The 21520-nt window shown below is 37.1% G+C and overlaps 1 protein-coding gene and 1 long non-coding RNA gene across 5 annotated transcripts in view; one reads left to right on the top strand and one right to left on the bottom strand.

The window, feature by feature from the left end:
* Positions 1 to 21520, top strand: part of LOC123643707 — a 134332-nt gene that overhangs the window by 94245 nt on the left and 18567 nt on the right. For all 3 annotated transcript variants that reach the window (XR_006736885.1, XR_006736884.1, XR_006736887.1), the window contains exon 3: positions 1030 to 1175. This is a non-coding gene — a long non-coding RNA (uncharacterized LOC123643707). The remainder of the gene's footprint in view (positions 1 to 1029; positions 1176 to 21520) is intronic.
* Positions 1 to 21520, bottom strand: part of SLC38A11 (solute carrier family 38 member 11) — a 56472-nt gene that overhangs the window by 22868 nt on the left and 12084 nt on the right. For both annotated transcript variants that reach the window (XM_045559392.1, XM_045559391.1), the window contains 2 exons: positions 17873 to 17979; positions 15553 to 15632 (listed from right to left, as the gene is read on the bottom strand). In XM_045559392.1, the coding sequence (XP_045415348.1) occupies positions 15553 to 15632; positions 17873 to 17979 (187 nt within the window). The remainder of the gene's footprint in view (positions 1 to 15552; positions 15633 to 17872; positions 17980 to 21520) is intronic.

Raw genomic sequence — 21520 nt, 5'->3', positions numbered from 1 at the left:
TATTTTCAGCATAAAACCTCTCTGAATATAAACTTAATTTTTAACCTTGAATTTCCATAAATATTTTGTAACTGCAACTAGACTCTTCTTGCTTTCTAGTCACTTATTCAAACTCCAGGGCTCAAGCAATCCTCCTGCCTCAGCCCCCTGAGTAGCTGGGACTGCAGGCATGAGCCACCACACCCAGATAATTTTTGTATTTTTTGTAGGGACAGGAGCTTGCTATTGCCCAGGCAGGTCTCAGACTTCTGGCCTCAAATGATCCTCCCACCTCAGCCTCCCAAAGTGCTGGGATTACAGCCATGAGCCACTATACCTGGTCTCAGGAATTAATTTTTAATTTAATTTAATTTTATCTAATTTGAATTTAAATAGCCACGAGTGGTTAGTAGCTACTGTATTAGACAACACAGATATAGAAGAAGACATATAGGTAATTTTACTTTCAGGAAACACAATAATCTTCTAATGGCCTAAAGGAGTTAAAACAATTACCTAAAGAGGTTAAAATTTTTTTCTGTAGTGTAGTTTATGCCCTAAGTTTCAGTTTACTATTTACCACTTGAACTTTCTGAATGGCAAATAGAAGAATGGAGGAGTTGGTTATAATGGTAAGCAAGAAGTATACTTTTTTAACTTATAAATATTAATATTTGAAAATTTGCAAAAAAAAGCAAAAAGACAACAAACTGAGAGAAACAAATTAAAATTGTCATTATGAATAGAGTCATATGGGAAAAGACATAGTACCTAGTGGTCATATTTAAAAACTATACATATGAATCAAATAAATCAAATTAGATTTTTATTATAAGCTGATTAAATCATGGGATAAATACTTTGTTTTTTAAAAAGTCAAAATAAGCTATCTGTTAACAAGGAATATCTTTCTTATAATCATTCAAATTCAAATATATTAACACAACTTTACAGGACTAATCTACAAGACTATTTTGTACAAAATATGGTGATGTTTCTTCAGAAGAAATGTGAAAATGAGAAATACTATCTAATTTATTTTTGGTTTAGAGTCTTCTGTTGAAGTTTATTTCCCTGAAGAACTGAAACCAACGGTCTTTAATGAGTGTGTGTGTCTAGAGCTAACGGGAGCCGACAGTGCTGAAATGAGCCCACTGGAGTCAACATCATCTCTCCAGTGTTAATGTTACCTGCTGGTAAGTGGAACAGATCTTTACCTCCATTTGACTCCCACCTGCTTCTTTCATTTAATGTGATTATCTGCTGCCTAAAACCCAAACAGTGGCTAATATCATCAATGAAAGATAATTGAACAACAATGAACTTAATTTTCATTGTGATGGACAATTTTTTTCATGACTAAGAAACACTATGGCTGTGGTCCCCAAACACTGGGCCACGGACCAGTACTGGTCCCTGGCCTGTTAGGTGCCAGGCTGCAGGTCCAGGCTTCCCTGTCTATGGAAAAATTGTCTTCCATGAAACTTAGGAAGGGTGGGGAGGGGGCCACACAGCAGGAGGTGAGCTGTGGGTAAGTGAAGCTTCATATATATTTACAGCTGCTTCCCATCACTTACATCACTGCCCGAGCTCCGCCCCATCCCCTCCCCACGCCCCCCCTTACCCGGAGAAAATTGTCTTCCATGAAGCTGGTCCCTGGTGCCTAAAAGGTTGGGGACTGCTGCTATGTGGAATACAGGATGCTATATGGAAGAAAAATATGGGCTTTGGGGTCAGAAAGACTTGGATTTAAATCATAGCTTTATTATTTACCAGCAGGGTGACTGAGCAGATTACTTAGTGATACAAGTCTCAGGTTTCTCTTCTATAGAACAGAGACAATATTTATAATTCTATTTTACTTTTCTTACATACAGTTAAAAGAGAAATTAATTAAAGAGTGTGATACATAGTGGACAATCAATGTTAGATCCCTTTTCCTCTTTCTCTGTTTCCTTATGTTTTCATTAAAGTAACAACACATGTCTTAATCTGGGTGTAAGGACCTGTGAGTACAGGAAGTGCAAGCTCCTTCGTGCTATTACTGTTTTCAAGAAAGAAGGGACCTGGACAAGGCAAGATATCTTATTTAAAATAAATGGATGAGGGCTGCTGGGAAGGTGGTAGAGTAGAAAGCACCAGGAATCTGCTTCCTCTCGTAGACAGGAATTGCACTGGAAGAATCTGTCTGATTTAACTATTTTAGGACTTTGAGTCTATTGAAGGCTTGAAACTTCCAGGGGAAGAACTGGATGGTAAACTGAGGTTAACTTTAGTCAATTTCAGCTCTTAGCACAGTATCAGCTACCACCCTCCCCATCCCATGACAGGCCGCCATACAGACATGTGTTCCAGGAGGAGCTTGCATGCAGCTTCTGGAAGCCAGGGTGAGCAAAAAGCACCTTGTCCTCCAAATATTGGGGATCTGTGCTCAGTTTGCTAAGTGTTTCTGATCAGAGAGGTGCAGACAAAAAGGCAGGCAACCATTGTTGTTGCACCTCCCTTCATTGGTACAAAGTTCCCCTGGGTCCCCCACTTTGGCAGATACCGGCAGTAGGGGTGGAGTGAGAGGGTGGAGGTGCACTGTGGAGCAGGGGAGGATGGAGAGGAGCAAGGCAGCTCCAGACTGCCAGACTGTGGATCTCAGACAGCCCCGCCTCCACAAGCAGACTTGCTGGTTGGGTGGGGCCACTTCAGTTCCTCCATGGTGGCTGGGGGCTGGGAGCAGACCATCATGACCTCTGCCAAAACAGCTACCTTGTCAGGTTTTGTGGGAGCTGAGGGCAAGCTCACCCAACCCAGCCATGTCCAGCCTCACTCCCTCACCTGCCACTGCTGTGATGCAGAATAAGGACTCACCTGAAGTTCCAGGGCCCCCCCCCACCACCTGAGGCATTTGAGTGCTTCTCCTGAGGGACTAGAGCAGGTCACAGGACCCCAAAACAACATTGCAGGTGGTTCCTTCCAGCAAGGGCCACCTACTGACAGGGAGGTCAATTTGGACACCCTTTACAGCATTTACTGACTCAATCCTACAGGGTGTAGTTGATTCTCACTCACAAGCACCAGCTACTGTCTCAGAGAATAAACTGGGCATGCCACTACAACTCACACTGTTTAAGAAGACCACAGGGCTGGGGAAAAAGAAAGGATTTCAAAGACCTCCATCCTCCCTCATCAAACAGAGTCAGGGAATATGCCCACTCACATAGCTCATCACTGCTATAGCCTATAAACAACTAGCAACTGAGAAAACCACCAAACCAAAGATACAACCAAGGCATCCAGCCAGAACCTAAATCACCATCAAAGCACCCACAAGCAAAGCCAAAGGTTCTCACCCAACATATGCTACAAACACACCCATCCAAGTGAGAGGAGGGAAAAAGCCCTATCTAAACAAAAGAAAATCCCAAAATAAGAAACAACAACTGCCTCAGATGAGAAGGAATTGGTGAAAGAAATCTAAGTATGAAGACTCAGAGCAAAAGGTCACCTTCAAAAGGGAACACCAGCTCTCTAGCAATGAAAACCAACCAAAATCAGAATATTGATATGACAGATAAAGAATTCCAAATATGGATTATAAATAAGCTCAACAAAATACAAGATAAAATGGAAAACCAACACAAAGAAACCACAAAAAAATCAGGAAATACATGAAAAATTCACTAAAGAAATCAAATTGTTAAAAAAGAAATCAAATAGAACTTCTAGAAATGAAAAATTCATTCAAGGAAATACAGAACACAGTGGAAAATCTTAAAAACAGACTAGAGCAGGCAGAAGAAAGAATCACTGTTGGTCGGAATGTAAAATGGTATAGCAGCTGTGGAAAACATTATGGAAGTTCCTCCAGAATTAAAAATAGAATTAGTATATGATCAGCAATCCCACTTCTAACTATACACACAAAAGAATTGAAAGTAGGATCTCAAAGAGATATTTGTACACCCATATTCACAGCAGCATTATTCAAAGTAGCTAAAATGTGGAAGCAACCTAAGTGTCCATTGATGAATGGATAAGCAAAATGTGGTATATACATACAACAGAATATTATTCAGCCTTAGAAACAAAGGAATTCTGACACGTGCTGCGATGTGGATCAACCTTGAGAATATTATGTTAAGCAAAATAAACCAGTCACAAAACGGCAAACACTGTAAGATTTCACTCTTACGAGGTGCTTAGAGCAATCAAAATCATAGAGGCAAAAAGTAGAATGGTGGTTGACAGGTTGGGGGAAGGGGAAAATGGGCAGTTACGGTTCAATGGTTATAGAGTTTCTGTTTTACAATATGAAAAGAATTCTGGAGAGAATTGGTGGTGTTGGTTGCATGACATTATGAATGTATTTAATACCACCAAAGTGTACACTTAAAAATAATTAATCTGATATATTTTATGTGATGTGTATTTTGTCACCATAAAAAATGGAAAAAATAAATGAACAGTTAATCTTGATAACAGACATACAGGCAACCAGATGGGTAGCCTATGGTTGATAGTGATGAAGAATGGTTCATTTCCGCTTTGTGTATTCACAGTAAATATTAAGTATTTTATCCCATACATCAATTTTCTGTAAAACTGGGTCTGCCAAATTGGAGCAACTTCCAGTGCATAAAACCACTTAAGGCAATCTTAGGGTATTTGGAGCTACTCACTTCTCTTCAGGGTTTATATTTCTGCCCAACCATCCTTCTCCCCAGCTAAGCAGTAGCTCTGTGTTGATATGATAAATGTTGCTCCAGTGGTATGAGGACTATCAATGGAAGATAATTAAAGATAATTAAATAAAAGAGGGCTGTCATTAAATCTTAAAATACTTCCAAAATGGAAAGAGAGGCAAATTTTCTGATTATTTAATCACTGGATAACATCTGAGACTCATTATTTGAAAGAAGAGAAATAGAAAATTAACCTTTTACATTTTTAAAGCTCCTATCTATATACAGGCATACACAAATTAAGGGTTTTTCTTATAACTTGTTTGTTATACAAATTTCCAATTATAAAAGGGGTTTTATTCTGTTAGTAGTACAAAGATAAAATTCCATCCTTTTGTACTTAACCATAGGGAAAAATTATGAAAGATTATATTTTATCATTGACATAGACAAAATGTTAAGTATATGACATTTAAGTTCATTTCTTGAACACGTAGTACTATCTTCTTGTAGAGAGCCAGAGGCTACCTACTTGATCAGGAAACTTAGAGTTCTACTTTCAAGAATTATTTAGAGGTCTGCATTTTGTTTTTATGAGGAAGTGGCCTCATACATATTATAAAATCTTTTTTTTTTTTTGAGACAGAGTCTCACTCTGTCACCAATGCTAGAGTGCCACGGTGTCAGCCTAGCTCATAGCAACCTCAAACTCCTGGACTCAAGGTATCCTCCTGCCTCAGCCTCCCGAGTAGCTGGGACTACAGGTGCTCGCCACCATACCCGGCTAATTTTTTTTTGTTTATTTCTATTTTTAGTTGGCTGGCTAATCTTTTCTATTTTTAGTAGAGATGGGGTCTCACTCTTGCTCAGGCTGGTCTCCAACTTCTGCCCTCAAGCCGTCCTCCCTCCTTGTCCTCCCTGAGTGCTAGGATTACAAGCATTAGCCACCAAGCCCCTGCCCATATTATAAAATCTTGAAAGGGGTGTGTGTGTGTGTGTGTGTGTGTGTATTTGTGTTTAATATTCTTGAGAAGCAATGAAAAATTAATTTCCTGTGATTTTTACCAAATAAAACTTTTACTGAATGCATAAAGAGGCACAAGTAATCAATTCCCAATTAGGATGCTAAATAAAGAAATAGCCAACAAAAAAAGATGCAATCTTATTTTAGTCATTGCTGTTCACAGATATCTTCTCCCAGAGCTTTCAGCTAGGGGCTAATACAGATGGTACTCGCTGTTCTTTTCTTTCCTAATCTCTTGATAAATTATAGAGTAACAGTGGCTGTAAACTAAGGTAGAGAGGGAACGAGATAATTCAGTAGCTGGAACAATTTTTAGAGAGAATTATCTACCATCCTCCTTCAGTAGACTAAGTCTGCTATCCTTTATGGCATAGTGTAAGCCCCTCGACAGAATGAAATAACTTCCCTAAGGCAGAAAATATATTTTAAATAAAATGCTTGAATTTTTACTTAAATCCGCATGCAAATTAATAATCAAAAGTTAAACTTGGACAGCCAATTAAAACATGGGTAGATGGGCCACATAAGTTTATCTTTTCTCTCTCCTGGGACCTCACTAAAATGCTACTAAAGGAATTTAAAAGGAGGATTAAGTTCATGGGGGAAAGGATAGTGGCAAAAGAGACCTCAGTGGAGAAGACATTTTATGAAAAAGAAAGAGAATGTTCATGTGGTGACTGTTGAGAATGGAAGATGCTGTAACCACGTAGGGGCAAAACCGCTGTGTGTGCGGGACTCAGAGACACCAGCAAGCTACTGAGGGTGCTCCCCGCAAAGGGGAAAGTCAAGAAAAGTGAAAAATCTGGTATTCTGGAGAGAGAGTATCCAATACACGAAAAGAAGTAAAAGGAAATCCTAGGATGATGGTGGAGGAGCAAACTGAGAAATCAACCTGAAATCAATCTCTGGAAAAATAATAAAATTGATAGATTATATTCTTGAGCATTTGGAAAATGAGTAACAAAAATGATCAAATTCAAAAGCTAAACTGGGCATCCAGCTAAAAATGGTTAAAAACAAAACCAAAACCAAGTGGGAACTGCAGGAAAAAAAAAAAAGGAAAAGTGTATAGGAAGAAAAACATAAGTATTTAATATTAAGAATTGTGGTATATCTCCATGTATTATAACACATGAGGGAAGGTAACTTGAGAGAGCAAAATCCTCAACTTCTGTAAGAGAATAGCAGTGAGAATCCAGAAGGAGCAGTTACAAGCCTATTACCTAGAAATAAAGATGTGAATACCAAAAGATAAGGCTTAAAGGGTTGTAACAGGAAAGGATTTGGTACGAGGCTGCTCTGTTGCATCAAAAGCTATTTGTAATATTTGATCTTATAAAAATAAGTGAATGTATTCATTTTGAGAAAAATACATTGAATAAATGCAAATAAAAACAATATCGGAAAGAAGCGGCATCCTTTATCTTGCCCTACAAAGCTTCAAAAAGACCATGGCAACATAATGAAGACTATCGTAAAATTTAGACCATTTTAACAGCAATGATTCAAGCTTTTAAAAATATTTTAATACTAGCAAAAATACGGACTGGCTTATAGCAGTTTGGAGCCTTAGCATAGCAAATACTTTTAAAAGAATGATTATTTCCCTTACCCTGAAAAATCTAAACAGATGCTTACTTAGTTAAATTCTTTTAAGAAACCTTTTGTGTTTTGGAGGGAGGTGGAGAGATTTGGGGGAGTTAAATTCATTTTGCAAAATAGCCTCAGTTAAATACTTGGATTCAGGTAGTTAACAAATAGCAGCTGAGTAGCATAAGGCAAAGGCGTAGGAAGCAAGTCCTATCAAATATGACTTCAGTCTTCACAGACTGATGAAAATGAGCTTTAGGGTGGTTGCTTTTGGCTAAACAGAGGCACTTTCCAATGTACAATCCTGGTAGAGCCTGCACGTTTGTTGTACAAGCCTTATGAATTAACCTCTTTTGCCATACACATCTGGGCGATAAGTGCTCTGGATGGCACAAAACAAAGAATTCATGTTTCCTGTCACACCACAAGCTACTAACGACGGGCAGATTTGACCACTTCCCCTAGCTCCAGCATCATCAGCTGATAGCTCTCTGCCACTTCCTTGCTCCCAGCTCACTTGCATTCTGATTCTATTCTATAGACAACTGTGGTTTACATGAACGTATAAAGCTGCTTTCCAAAATTCTTCTCGGAAATCACTCTAAAGATCAAAATCGATCCATTTTTTTAAAACGCACATTTTTTAAAAAGCTGATTTCTAGTTCAAATTTACATATGCTGATTGTCAAAACATAATTTTGTCAAAATATAATTTTGATTTTTTTTATATGAATCATATAAAAAGCTAGCATAGCTTGGCAAACATCACAAATACATCCTTTTTGCCATCTGGGATATCAACCTCTTTTGCTTCTTAATCTTTCTCCTACCGTTATTTTTTTCACTATTGTCTGCAATTCCTCTGTTAACTCTTTAAAAATTGGTGTTAACTTTGTTTAATTCTTGGTATTAACTGTGTTTAACTCTGTGGGTTTGGATTGAAAGGGTAGAGTATGGGCGAGAGGGGGCAGCATTTCACTTTTTTAATATAATATCATGTGAGTTCATATTAAAAATAAATATAATTTCAGATGTAAGCTCCAGATACTATTTTCAACTGGGGTTCCACTTGAGTTGCGCCATTCTTCACCTTTTACACTGTCCCTGTATAGTCTTTTTTTTTTTTTTTTTTTTTTTGAGACAGAGTCTCGCTCTGTTGCCCGGGCTGGACTGAGTGCCGTGGCGTCAGCCTAGCTCACAGCAACCTCAAACTCCTGGGTTCATGCAATCCTACTGCCTCAGTTTCCTGAATAGCTGGGACTACAGGCATGTGCCACCATGCCCAGCTAATTTTTTCTATATATATTTTTAGCTGTCCATATAATTTCTTTCTATTTTTAGTAGAGACGGGGTCTCGCTCTTGCTCAGGCTGGTCTCGAACTCCTGACCTCGAGTGATCCACCCACCTTGGCATCCCGGAGTGCTAGGATTACAGGCGTGAGCCACCTCGCCCGGCCCCTGTATAGTCTTGTCCACACCAGACTCTCCCTAAACTCTAGACTTGCATTTCCAAAACTATGGATGACTTCTACTCCTTCTCCCCTGACCTCCAAGCGTTACACAAAATCAAGATACCAAAATACTATTAATAAAAACTTCCTGTATTTTTCCCAGATCAACTTCCCCTCCTAATCCTGGTAAATATAACTTAAAAGAAAGTAGGGCCCTTTAGGTCTCCATAGCACCCTGCTCATAATTCTATTAAAGTCCATCGAGGTAATATTTTATGTGTTTATTTGTGAGTCCTCACCCTCAATAAGCTGTAAGAGACCTTCAAAAAGAAGTGTGCTATATTGGTCTTCACAGACTCAGAAGAGGGACTGACCCAGTAAACATTTAATAAATGCTAAATGACTGAACAGACTCCATTTTCTCCCTGTTGGCAGTGAGTTCTGGACCATCTACCCATCTAGCTGTCCAAGCTGGAAACCTTAGCGTCACCCTAGGTAACCTGTGCTCCCATAGTCCCCTCATTCAATCAGTCACTAAGTCCCACTGATTTTACCAGCTTCAATTTACTTGAATTTTCCCTCCTTTTCATTTCTACCAGTCTTGCCCTTATACCATTCCAGTTGCCTTTTGTCTGGATGCTTGATATTGACAGCCTCCTTCCAGGTCTTTATATTCCCACCTGTACTCACCTCTGCTGCAGGAGTCGTCCAATTAAAATGAAGACTTGATCTGAGCACTCTCCTACTTAAGAACTTTCAATGCCCCATCAACTAAAGAACAAATCCAAGTCTCTTACCATTGCACATAAAGTTCTCCTTTCATCTTGGTCTCTGCCAAACTCTCTAGGCTCATTTCCTTTTATATGCTAGCAAAACTTTCAGCTGAGAAACACCAAAACTCTGGTTACTTCCTAAACACAGAAGCTATATAGCTTGCAGTGATGGGGTAGTGGGGCTCAGTGGGTGCTATGGTTTGAATGTTTGTGTTCCCTCTAAAATTTAAGTTGAGACTTAATCCCCAGTGCAACGATATTCAGAGGGGGGGCCTTTAGGAGGTGATCAGGCCATGGGGGCAGATGGGATTAGCACCTTTATCTGTACTTTGCATCATGCAGTGGCTACTCCTCCTGCTCCTGGCATCATTGCCTTGATTTCCTTTGGGATCAACCTTTCCCCCACTCTAAGTCCACGTGCTTTCATTGAGTTGACCCTGCCCTAAGCTCCAAGTGTGGGCCTGTAACCTAAAGATGAGCAACTCAGGCTGGGCACGGTGGCTTGTGCCTATAATCTTAGCACTTTAGAAGGTCGAAGTGGAAGAATTGCTTGAGGCAAGGAGTTCAAAAGCAGCTTGAGTGAGAGTGAGACCCCATCTCTACTAAAAATAGAAAAATTAGCTGGCGGTGATGGTGTAGGCCTGTAGTCCCAGCTACTCAGGAGGCTGAGAGAGGAGGATGGCTTGAGCCCAGGATTTTGAGGTTGCTGTGAGCTATGATGATGCCACTGAACTCTAGCCAGGGAGACAGAGAGATACTCTGTCTCAAAAAAAAAAAAAAAAAAACGACAACAAAAGATGAGCAACTCAACACAGGCCATGATGATAGAGTCTGGGCATGGATCCATATTAGAGCCAATCAGAACTCATTCTGGGAGTGAGGTTAGAGGTACCGTAAAAGAGAAGGCTCTTTGTCTGTTTAAAGACTTAGATTTGAATCCATTTAGGTTGAGACTGTGGATGCCATCTTGTCACAGTCAAGGAGAAAGCCTTCCAGAAACTAGAGCCAAAACAAGAAGCAGAGCCAAGAGATGCAAAAAGAGAAACTATGTCTGGTTTCATTAACTGAACTCCTAAATCCAACCATACCTAATAATAGAGCTAACCTTGAATTTTACAGTTAATAAATTTTCTTTTGCTTTAACCAGTTAAAGTTCTATGGTTGCTGTCATTTGCAACAAAAAGGACAAAAATTTGTATATCATTCAAAAATTCAGTGGCTAATATTTGTCAGAAATAACCATTCCCTTCCTCAAATATTACTCTTCCTCTGTCTTTACCCATTTTTTTCCAATCCTTTCTCTAATCCCCCATACTTCTTCTGTATGTGTAGCATTAAATTGTAAAATTTCAAGGTTAGACTGAATGAGGGTTAAGAAAACTAATGTGTATTGAGATCCTTGGGGAACACTTTTTATATGCATACATGCCTGTTGAAAATGTAGATACACTTTCTGTAATTATGTTTAGAATACCACACTATTGATTACGATGCTGTAAAAGAGATGTCATATGAAGGGAAAATATTGGTGACTTTGGACTGCATATTATCATTTCCATTCTGAATGTAAAAATTGAATATTAATGAGGCATTGAATGAAGGTTTTCACAGCTATAATGCCTCCGATTCCAGTTAGGAAAAAATGAAATAAAAGGGAGAACTGTGTTATTGCATTTTTATACTAGCACACTTTCTGGAAAGCAATTAAATTGCCTTGCCATCTAGTTTTTAGAAAGCGAAAGGTTAGAAAATACAATAAAACTGAACATAATTTCCAAAAAGCAGTGAAAGTCATTGGACGGTGAGATATTTGAAATTATATCAGAAAGCAGAATTTATGGCCCTATGAGTTATGGAAAAGGAAATTGAATTGTGTTTTATTTTTAAAACACAACCACTAAAAAGGTGTTTCCATAGTAACAAGGTCAATACCAGTAGCCATTACAGACCTTCCCCTTTTCTGATAGTGGTTTTAAAAAACCTTTTTCAAATTCCATTTTAAAAGTCCCATGAAAAAACTGCAGCTTTTCTGATCTTTCATCTGAACCAAAAATGAAGAAAACCACACATGGAGTATTGAATCTCTCATGTTTTATGGATTATAAGCCTACGTGGCTGTCATATTTTCAGTGATTAGCCTGATTGTAAATCAGGACAAACAGCAGTTGTTTGCAATAGTATTCAAACAGAAATAAAAGGTGGCACAGTATTAAAAAACATACTTCATTAACATGTAAATATTGAAAGAGTTATGTAAATAATCCCTGTTATTAGAAAAATTTCAAAGGCTCAGATAAAATATTGTATCCCTACTAGAGGAAGGTCAGACAGACATAGGCCACATTTTGTTTACAACAGAAATAAATAGCTCTTTGGCCATAAAACCAGTTCATTGAGTCCCACCAGGAAGTGGAAAGTGGACTCCCCTTCCTCTTTCCTCTGTATCAGGGCACAATGCTCATGTGATAGTCATCTGTATAGCTTTATCTTCTTCACGAAACTGTGAGCCCCTTGAGACCAGAGACATTTTATTTCTCTTTGTAGTCATGATAGTATCTCATATGACATTTTGTATATAAAAAAATACTGAAAAAATAAGTGGAGAATGAATCATGAAAAATGATCACATAACTGTAACTAAAATAACACAAAAAATCTCTGGCTTAATTTTAGAAACAAAGTGTCTACAATGCATTAAAAATGTGTACTTGTGATTTTAATCTCTTTGAACCAAAAGAGTCTAGATCTCTGTTCATAGACTCACCCACTGTTAAATAATGAATCCAATTGCCTGGCCCTAGACCAATTTGGTCAGAATCTCTGCAGGTGGGGACCTGGCATCAATATTTTTTAAAGCTACTCAGACAATTTTAATGTGAAGCCAGTGTTGAAAATCATTGCTTTACACTATTCTCTCATGGTGCAACTAAGGGTTTATTTATTTACGTCTTACTTTAGCTACTTTTTTTCTCAATATTGCCTCATAATGCTATATTTACCGTATCTATAAGACCTTTTATTATAACCTAATGGTTTATTGCCTAGAATCATTTTTTGTAATAAAAAGTTTCAATTAAAATAGTTCAGTCTTATACAATTAAAAATTTTCGTCAAAATTGTTATTTATTGTATTCTGTTCAATACACTCCGTAGCTTTTTGTTGCTGTGAATTCGGCTTTTGAAAACCATAGCTGAATACAGTACCACATAATAGACACTAAATAAATATCAGTAGAATTAAACATATGCTTTTGTGTTTTTATATGTACCTTTCCCCAGGCTTGTAATGCCTTTTACCTTCTTATCTGGAAAAACTCCAATTCATCCTTTAAAATACGCAGATCATATTTTTCTTCCTCCAGGAAGCCCTCACTGATCAGGACAGACCATTAAGCTCTTCTTTGGTACTGCCTCTGCCCCCTTTCATGCTTCTATTTTGCACTTGTCACATTATATTGTCATTTCTTGTCTTCTTTTTTTGTTTTAAAATAAGACCCTTCTCCACACTTGAATGTGAGCAACTCACAGCAGCTGCTACTTTATGCCTTTCTCTGCTCTTTTTCTCTCAGAGCACAGAACAATAGCTGAAAACTGTAAGCACTCAATAAGTATTTATTAAATGAAAGAATAAATGGCCATATTAAAGTGAACCAGGTACATTTCAAAACCACTAATGCTATAGATTAAATTGTATCCCCTCCAAATTCATGGATTGGAGCCCTAACTCTTTTTTTTTTTTCTTTGAGACAGAGTCTCTCACTCTGTTGCCCAGGCTAGAGTGCTGTGGCGTCAGCCTAGCTCACAGCAACCTCAAACTGCTGGGTTCCAGCGATCCTCCTGCCTCAGCCTCCCAAGTAGCTGGGACTGCAGGCATGAGTCATCATGCCTGGCTAATTTTTTCTATTTTTAATAGAGATGGGGTCTTGCTCTTGCTCATGCTGGTCTCCAACTCCCGACCTTGAGCAATCCTCCTGCCTTTGCCTCTCAGAGTGCTAGGATTACAGGCAGGAGCCACCACTCCCAGCCTGAAGCCCTAACTTTTAATGTGATAGTATTTGGAGATGAGGCCTTAGGGTTAGATGAGGGTGAGCCCCTCATATTGGAATTAGCAACCGTATAAGAAGAGATAGCAGAGCTCTTACTGTAGACTACCTTCTACAAGCTAGGGTAATGCCCTCACCAAAGCCTGACCATGGTGGCACCATGGTCCCTAACTTCCACCCTCCAGAACTACAAGAAAATAAATTTCTGTTGTTTAGCCACTCAGTTTATGGTGTTTTCTTATGGCAGCCTGAACTAACCAATACAACTATGAGTCAGGATTAAGTTATTTGAAGAGAAACATTAATATAAACATTACACATAGGCTTTCTCTCATTTAAATCCTTTAAAAAAATAGGGGTTTTGGCCGGGTGCAGTGGCTCATGCCTCTAATCCTAGCACCTTGGGAGGCCGAGGTGATAGGATTCTTTGAGGCCAAGAGTTCTAGACCAGCCTGAGCAAAAGTGAGATCCCATCTCTACAAAAAATAGAAAAAAAATTAGCTGGGTGTGGTGGCGTGCACCTGTAATCCCAGCTACTTGGAGGCTTGAGGCAGGAGGATCGCTTGAGTCCAGGAGCTTGAGGTTGCAGTGAGCTGTGATGATGCCACTGCACTCTAGCCCAAGTGACAAAGCGAGACCCTGTCTCAAAAAAAAAGTTATTTTTTCAAAGAAAAGGCTGTATCAAGTACAGTTAGACTAGATATTTCGTACTTTCTTCCAAAAAACTGGAGGCATTTTTTCTTTTGGTATTTTCCTGGTAAACTGAGAAGCCTATCAGAAGCCAAGTACAGTTGAAAATGAAGGAATTTTGCAGAGGAACAATTAATCAATAGGAAAACATAAATTACATTGGGAACTACATTATCAGTTAGAGCTCTTCACCAGGTTTCCTTTTTGCTTCTACTCACAGATACCATTCATTGAAGACCCAGTATTCCTTCCATTGTGCTAGACATTATGTCTTAAATTAACTTTACTTTGTCTTATTTAGCATAGAGAAAATATTTAAAGTATCGTGGAAACTCTCTGATGTTTTATTTATTTATTCAATAAATAAGTATTTATTGTACATTGTGGAAAGCATAAAACTGTGTAGTTTAGATTATCAGTATACATAGTTTTGGATTTCATGGATGAGTAATATTTTTTAAATAGAGGGAACCAGTACCAATTTGTCAACATTTTATTTGGCCAAATAATATATACATATATATATATATATATTTTTTTGAGACAGAGTCTCACTCTGTTGCCCTGGCTAGAGTGCCGTGGCATCAGCCTAGCTCACAGCAACCTCAAACTCCTGGGTTCAAGTGATCCTCCTGCCTTAGCCTCCCGAGTAGCTGGGACTACAGGCATGTGCTACCATGCCAAGCTCATTTTTTCTGTATATATTTTTAGTTTTCCGTATAATTTCTTTCTATTTTTAGTAGAGATGGGGTCTCGCTCTTGCTCAGGCTGGTCTCGAACTCCTGACCTCGAGCGATCCTTCCGACTCGGCCTCCCAGAGTGCTAGGATTACAGGTGTGAGCCACCACGCCCGGCCTTGGCCAAATATTAAAAGCAAATAAATACCACTATCAGTTATCACCATTAGTTCACAAATGGCAGAGCTTTTTAACACAAAATAATTAAAGAATATAATCTCAGATGAGAATAAAGTGTGGTTTTCAAAGCAGCTATATTTAGTTCAATTAGATTAAAAACACCCACCGCGTCCTTTATTCTTCCCATTTCAGTCTAGACTGGTAAAACTTGTTCCTTTTTCCCACTATTCAAAATCCTTTTTTTATTCTACTTGGGTTGGCCATTAAAATAAATAAAACTGGTTTAATCTCATCAGCCTTGCAGAGTCCTACTGAAAAATGCATGTTTACTTACCTGCATTTTCTCTTATTTGTCAAAAACTAAAGATAAATAACATTTATACCACTTTATATTCCTGCATTAATAGTATGTCATATATAAATATGTATGTGAAGGCTATAAATCAAAGACAAATATAACAACAAAACTTACACGTATGGACCCAATGAAACCATCCTTGTTATTACAATTCCAAGAATCAGAGCTGTCAAAACTGTAGAAATAAGGGAGATCTGCAAAAGAAAATGTAAAGATATTGTCAGTTTAGGATAGTGATTATTTCATTTAAAATATTAGGTCTTTCTCTTTTTTTACTTTGGTAAACTTAATGCATAGGTTTTTCTATCCAATTCTTTACTAGTTTTTTCACTAGATTGGTGTTGATAATCTCAGGCATGTGACTTCTTTTCAGATCATAGTCTTGGTTCTCTCCCCACCCCACCCCAAATAGCTGAGCAAGTATCACATATGACTATTGTTAAAATCTTACAACATGGCTTTAAACATTTTTAGTGGCTTCCTGCATACTATACAATGCTGGTGGCTTTACATTATGAAAGTGAAAATGAAATTATACTTTCTTTATTCTTCAGGCCCTATGTTAGTGTTGACTTGTGCTTTTTTCCCCCTGTCTATAATTACTTCTTCTACTTGTCTTTTTTTTTTTTCTTTTTTACTTTTTACTGAGTGGGTGTGTGGAATACTTGTCTTTATCTTACTTTCTCCCTTCCAACACAACACACATACATCCCCCCTCCTGATATTTTTTTTAGGGAGGTGCCTCTGCTTTTTGCTGTCTGCTCTCTAGCTCTGTTAGTCTATTTTTCCTATGTGCTTTTGCCTTTTGGTCTATGTCTCTAGGTCTGTTTTGCTTTTTTCTCTCTGTTCTGTCATTGTTTCAGTGGGTTAAAATATAGCCTGGTCTGCGTGTGCATGTGTTCCGTGTACTCATTATGTTACGTCTATGTTTCTAGTCTTAATTTTTTAATGACTAAGCACATTTTGGATTTTCTTCCTCTGAATCAGAAAAAAGTAAATAAAAAATTGCTCTCATTTCATGTGATTCTCATTAATCTTGTTTTCTAAGTTATTCATTGTTAATTAGAAAGGTGTTTCTACTATGAATCTGCTGATTTGAGAAACAGAGATTAATTAACATGGCCAAGGTCACATAGCTACAAAGTGGCAGAAAGGGAACTCAAATGCAAGAAGTCTGACTGTAACAGGGCTCCTAACTACTCTGCTTTGCTCATTGGGATATTTATTTAGATATTTCAGAATGACACTTTAAAGGAACTTCTAGGGAAAAAATGTTCAAGTATTACTAAGATGATAGAATATTTATTAGTATCTTTCTTTTCATGAATGCCTTGCTGTCTGCACTAAGAAGATAACATTAATGTCTACATTGAACACATGAAATGAAAAATAGTTTGATCATCTTAGATAACTCACAAAAAGCACCTTTTGGTACAATTTTGTTTATTTCTGGGTGACTATTAGGGACAGAGAATGTGGTGGTCAGAATACTTTGAAATATCGTCTCCACCTTCAGCTCTACCTGGAAGAAGGGACTTAATAACTGAATGCATAACATCAAACATCACAGTGAAAAGTAAAATTCAGTCAACTGCTGGAGTTTTCAAGATAGAATATAAAAATATTATATGAATAACTCTTCTTAAAAAAATTTTTTTTTTGTCAGAATGCTTGGCATCATGTAGACATAGCACCAAAATATTTTGGGAAAAATACAAACATTTCTTGAGAGAGTGCAAATGAGCTTAAGTAGTGAGTTAAATAATTACTTGGGTGCTTTCTTTAGAAAGAATTCAGTATTTCTCTTTAGTAATAAGAGTCATAAATATGGGCCAAATTCTCAAAAATTGATCAATCAACACATTGACGTTTAAATTCAGTGAATGGAAAACAGGCAAATAGACATTGTAATTTACAAATAAAAATATGTTAAGCCATTGAAGAGATTCATCCTTACTTCTTAGTTTAATTTTAAATTGTTTAAACTACCTGCAAAAAAAATTGAACACTTTTCCAATACACGAGACTTGCTTTAAGTATAGTTCTTCATATTTTCTAAATTTGAAGTGTGCTGTCTGCACTAATTGGCTGAAGGGGGCACACTTACAACTTCCACTCAAACTGTACAAAAGCAAATTATGTAACCAAAACGCATGTATCCCCATAAAATTCTGAAATAAAAAAAATTTAAAAAAATGTGCTGACATCAGTTAGGGTATCTACTTTAGAAAAGAAAAAGAAAGAACATATTTAGTTCACACTCATCAAATATTTAACCACCAGTTCCTAAAAACAAGCTAATGATTCAACCACAGTTTACTCTAGCATAATCATAAGGAAACTAAAGATGAGTACTGTAACGAAGAGCTTTGCCAAATATAACAATGCAAGTTACCAGGTGCATTTTTGTGCTTATTTAAAATGTAAAAATTACCTTTCCAAGTTTTGCTATATCTCGGTACAAGGATAAAGGCAGAGTAAAGGTAATCGTGGAAATCATAATTATGAAGTGGCGACCAACAAACAAGTTTTCAGGATCAACTAAAACACAATAAATATTATTAAACTTATATAGGTATAAGTAACACATTAGTGGTACAACTAAATAGCCAAGAATTTAATTATAAAAATTACTTAAACATAAATACTACCTCAACAATAATGATTTTGGTTAACAAACTCTATAAAACTATGTAAAAATAGAAATAAATCACAAAAATGTAAATACAAAATAAGGTTTAACCTATTTTTCAAATGATGTTATAATATTTTACATTAAAATTATTTTAATAGCCTCCTAATCAGTTCCCATGCTTCTGCTTTCTTTGTCCCCTTAGAGTATACTCTTAACCCACAAACTACAGAAATCTTTTTCAAACATAAAAAACATTATGCTATTTCCTGTCCAAAACCTTATGATGCAAAACCCTTCATGTAGAAAGTAAGCTACATGAGGACAGTACATTTTCTAAGGTGTTTTTTTTTAACTTCTGTGTATCAGTAGACTTGAGCAGTAATACCTGAACAAAATTTCAAAACTCAAGGTTTAGATAAAAATATTTAATATATTTCTAATACTTTTGTCAAGAAAGAAGTAAATGGTAGAAGCAACTTTTCAGATAAGGCAGAAGTCACAGGGAAGCTGCTGCAACTGGTATACGCTGCAGATTCTTGGCTATCATAGTGAGCAAATACAAACAGAAAAAATACTTTTATTTTTATTTCTATCCTTAAAATAAATTTCATATACATGTATGTATATACATATATATACATACATGTACATATATATAATCAAATAGAAACATAAATTTTAAACATAAGATGAAACACAAGGATTTATGTCTTTTAAAAGCTGTGCTACAAAAAAACTATTAGAACTGATAAAATAAATTCAGTAAAGTTGCAGGATACAAAATCAACATACAAAAATTAGTAGCATTTTTATGTGCCAACATCAACAAGAAAGTAATCCCATTTATAATAGCTATAAATAAAATAAAATACCTGGGAATAAACTTAACCAAAGAAGTGAAATATCTCTGCAATGAAAATTATAAAACACTGACAATAGAAATTGAAGAGGACACAAAAAAAGAGAAAGATATTCCATGCTCCTGGATTGGAAAACTCAATATTGTTAAAGTATCCCCATACTACTCAAAGCAATCTATAGATCCAGTGTAATTCCCATAAAAATACCAATGACATTCTTCCAGAAATAGAAAAAGTAATCCTAAAATTTATATGGAACCACAAAACACTCAGAATAGCCAAAGCCATCCTGAGCAAAAAGAACAAAACCATAGGGATCACATTGCTTAATCTCAAATTGCACTACAGAGCTATAGTAACCAAAACAGTATGGTGCTGCCATAAAAACAGACACACAGACCAATGGAACAGAATAGAGAATCCAAAAATAAATCCACACATCTATAGTGAACTTATCTTCTACAAAGGTGCTGAGAACACACAGTGGGGAAAGGACAGTCTCTTCAATAAATGATGCTGGGACAACTGGATATCAATATGCAGAAGAATGAAACTAGACTTTTATCTTTCACCATATACAAAAATCAAATCAAAATGGATTAAAGATGTCAATCTGAGATCTGAAACCATGAAACTACTAAAAGAAAACATTGGAGAAACTCTTCAGGACACTAGTCTGGGCAATGATTTCTTGATTAAAACCCCCAAAGCATAGGTAAGCAAAGCAAAACTGGACAAATGGGATCAAATCAAGCTAAAAAGCTTCTTTTTTTTTTTTTTTGAGACAGAGTCTCACTCTGTTGCCCGTGCTAGAGTGCCATGGCATTAGCCTAGCTCACAGCAACCTCAAACTCCTGGGCTCAAGTAATCTTCCTGGCTCAGCCTCCTGAGTAGTTGGGACTACAGGCTTGCGCCACCATGCCCGGCTAATTTTTTCTGTATTTTTCTATATTTTTAGTTGTCCATATAATTTCTTTGTATTTATAGTAGAGACAGGGTCTCACTCTTGTTCAGGCTGGTAAAAAGCTTCCTTCTGCACAGCAAAGGAAACAGCCTAGGAGGGGAAGAGACAACCCACAGAATGGGAGAAAATATTTGTAAGTTATCCATCTGACAAGGGATTAATAGCTAGAATATATCAGGAGCTCCAAAAACTCAATAGGAAAAAAAATCAAATAATCTGATTGAAAAATGGGCAAAGGATAGGAATAGACATTTCTCAAAAGAAGAGACATATAAATGGCCAACAGGTATACGAAAAAATGCTCAACATTACTGGTCATCAGAGAAATACAAATTAAAACTACAGTAAGATATCATCTCACCTCAGTTAAAAAGGCTTTTTTTACTTAAAAGACAGGCAATAACAGATGTTGATAAGAATATGTGTTTCTTGCTATTAATATATGACCTGTCTTTTTAAAAGTATTTCTTTTTTTTTTTTTTTTTTTGAGACAGAGTCTCACTCTGTTGCCCAGGCTATAGTGCCGTGGCATCAGCCTAGCTCACAGCAACCTCAAACTCCTGGGCTCAAGCAATCCTCCTGCCTCAGCCTCCCAAGTAGCTGGGACTACAGTCATCTGCCACCATGCCCAGCTAATTTTTCTAGATATATTTTTAGTTGTCCATATAATTTCTTTCTATTTGTAGTAGAGATGGGGTCTTGCGCTCAGGCTGGTCTTGAACTCCTGAGCTCAAACAATCTACCTGCCTCGGCCTCCCAGAGTGCTAGGATTACAGGCGTGAGCCATGGTGCCTGGCCTACAAGTATTTCTTGATGATTATAAAATCAATAACCAGGAAAGAGGTTTCAAGGGAACCTTTAGTTTCATCTATAATATTTTATTTTTATAAAGAGTATAGATTCAGGCCGGACGCGGTGGCTCACACCTGTAATCCTAGCACTCTGGGAGGCCGAAATGGGAGGATTGCTTGAGATCAGGAATTCGAGACCAGCCTGAGCAAGAGCGAGACCCCCATCTCTACTAAAAAATAGAAAGAAATTAACCGGACAACTAAAAATATAGAAAAATACAGAAAAAATTAGCCGGGCATGGTGGCACATGACTGTAGTCCCAGCTACTCAGGAGGCTGAGCCAGGAAGATTACTTGAGCCCAGGAGTGTGAGGTTGCTGTGAGCTAGGCTGATGCCACGGCACTCTAGCCTGGACAACAGAGTGAGACTCTGTCTCAAAGAAGAAAAAAAAAAAAAGAGTATAGATGCATATATTGTTTGTATAATTAAAATCAATAAAAATTAAATAATCAAAATGTTTTTTCAAGGAAAGTTAATTATGGTCTTTCCAACTGTATAGTAGATACTGTACAGAACAGTGAATTTCCATTAAAGGGTATATGATATATCTTTATGTTTTGATATGAGACTATGCCCTTAAAATATCACTTAAGAGAAAGAAGCACATTATAGAACAAGATGTGTTTCAGATATGAATATCTGAAATTACATGTATTGTTGAAACTCTGAAAGTAAATCTTAAAAAGGAAAGGACAGAAAAAGGAAGGAAGACTGTTGGAGGGATTGTCCCCGCCTGGTTTTCCCAAAAAGAAGAGATTATTAGTATTTTCT

The sequence above is a fragment of the Lemur catta genome, chromosome 8, assembly GCF_020740605.2.
Source record: "Lemur catta isolate mLemCat1 chromosome 8, mLemCat1.pri, whole genome shotgun sequence".
NCBI lineage: Eukaryota > Metazoa > Chordata > Mammalia > Primates > Lemuridae > Lemur > Lemur catta.
The sequence above is the reverse complement of the archived record's forward strand: the minus strand, read 5'-3'. Positions and strand labels throughout refer to the sequence as shown.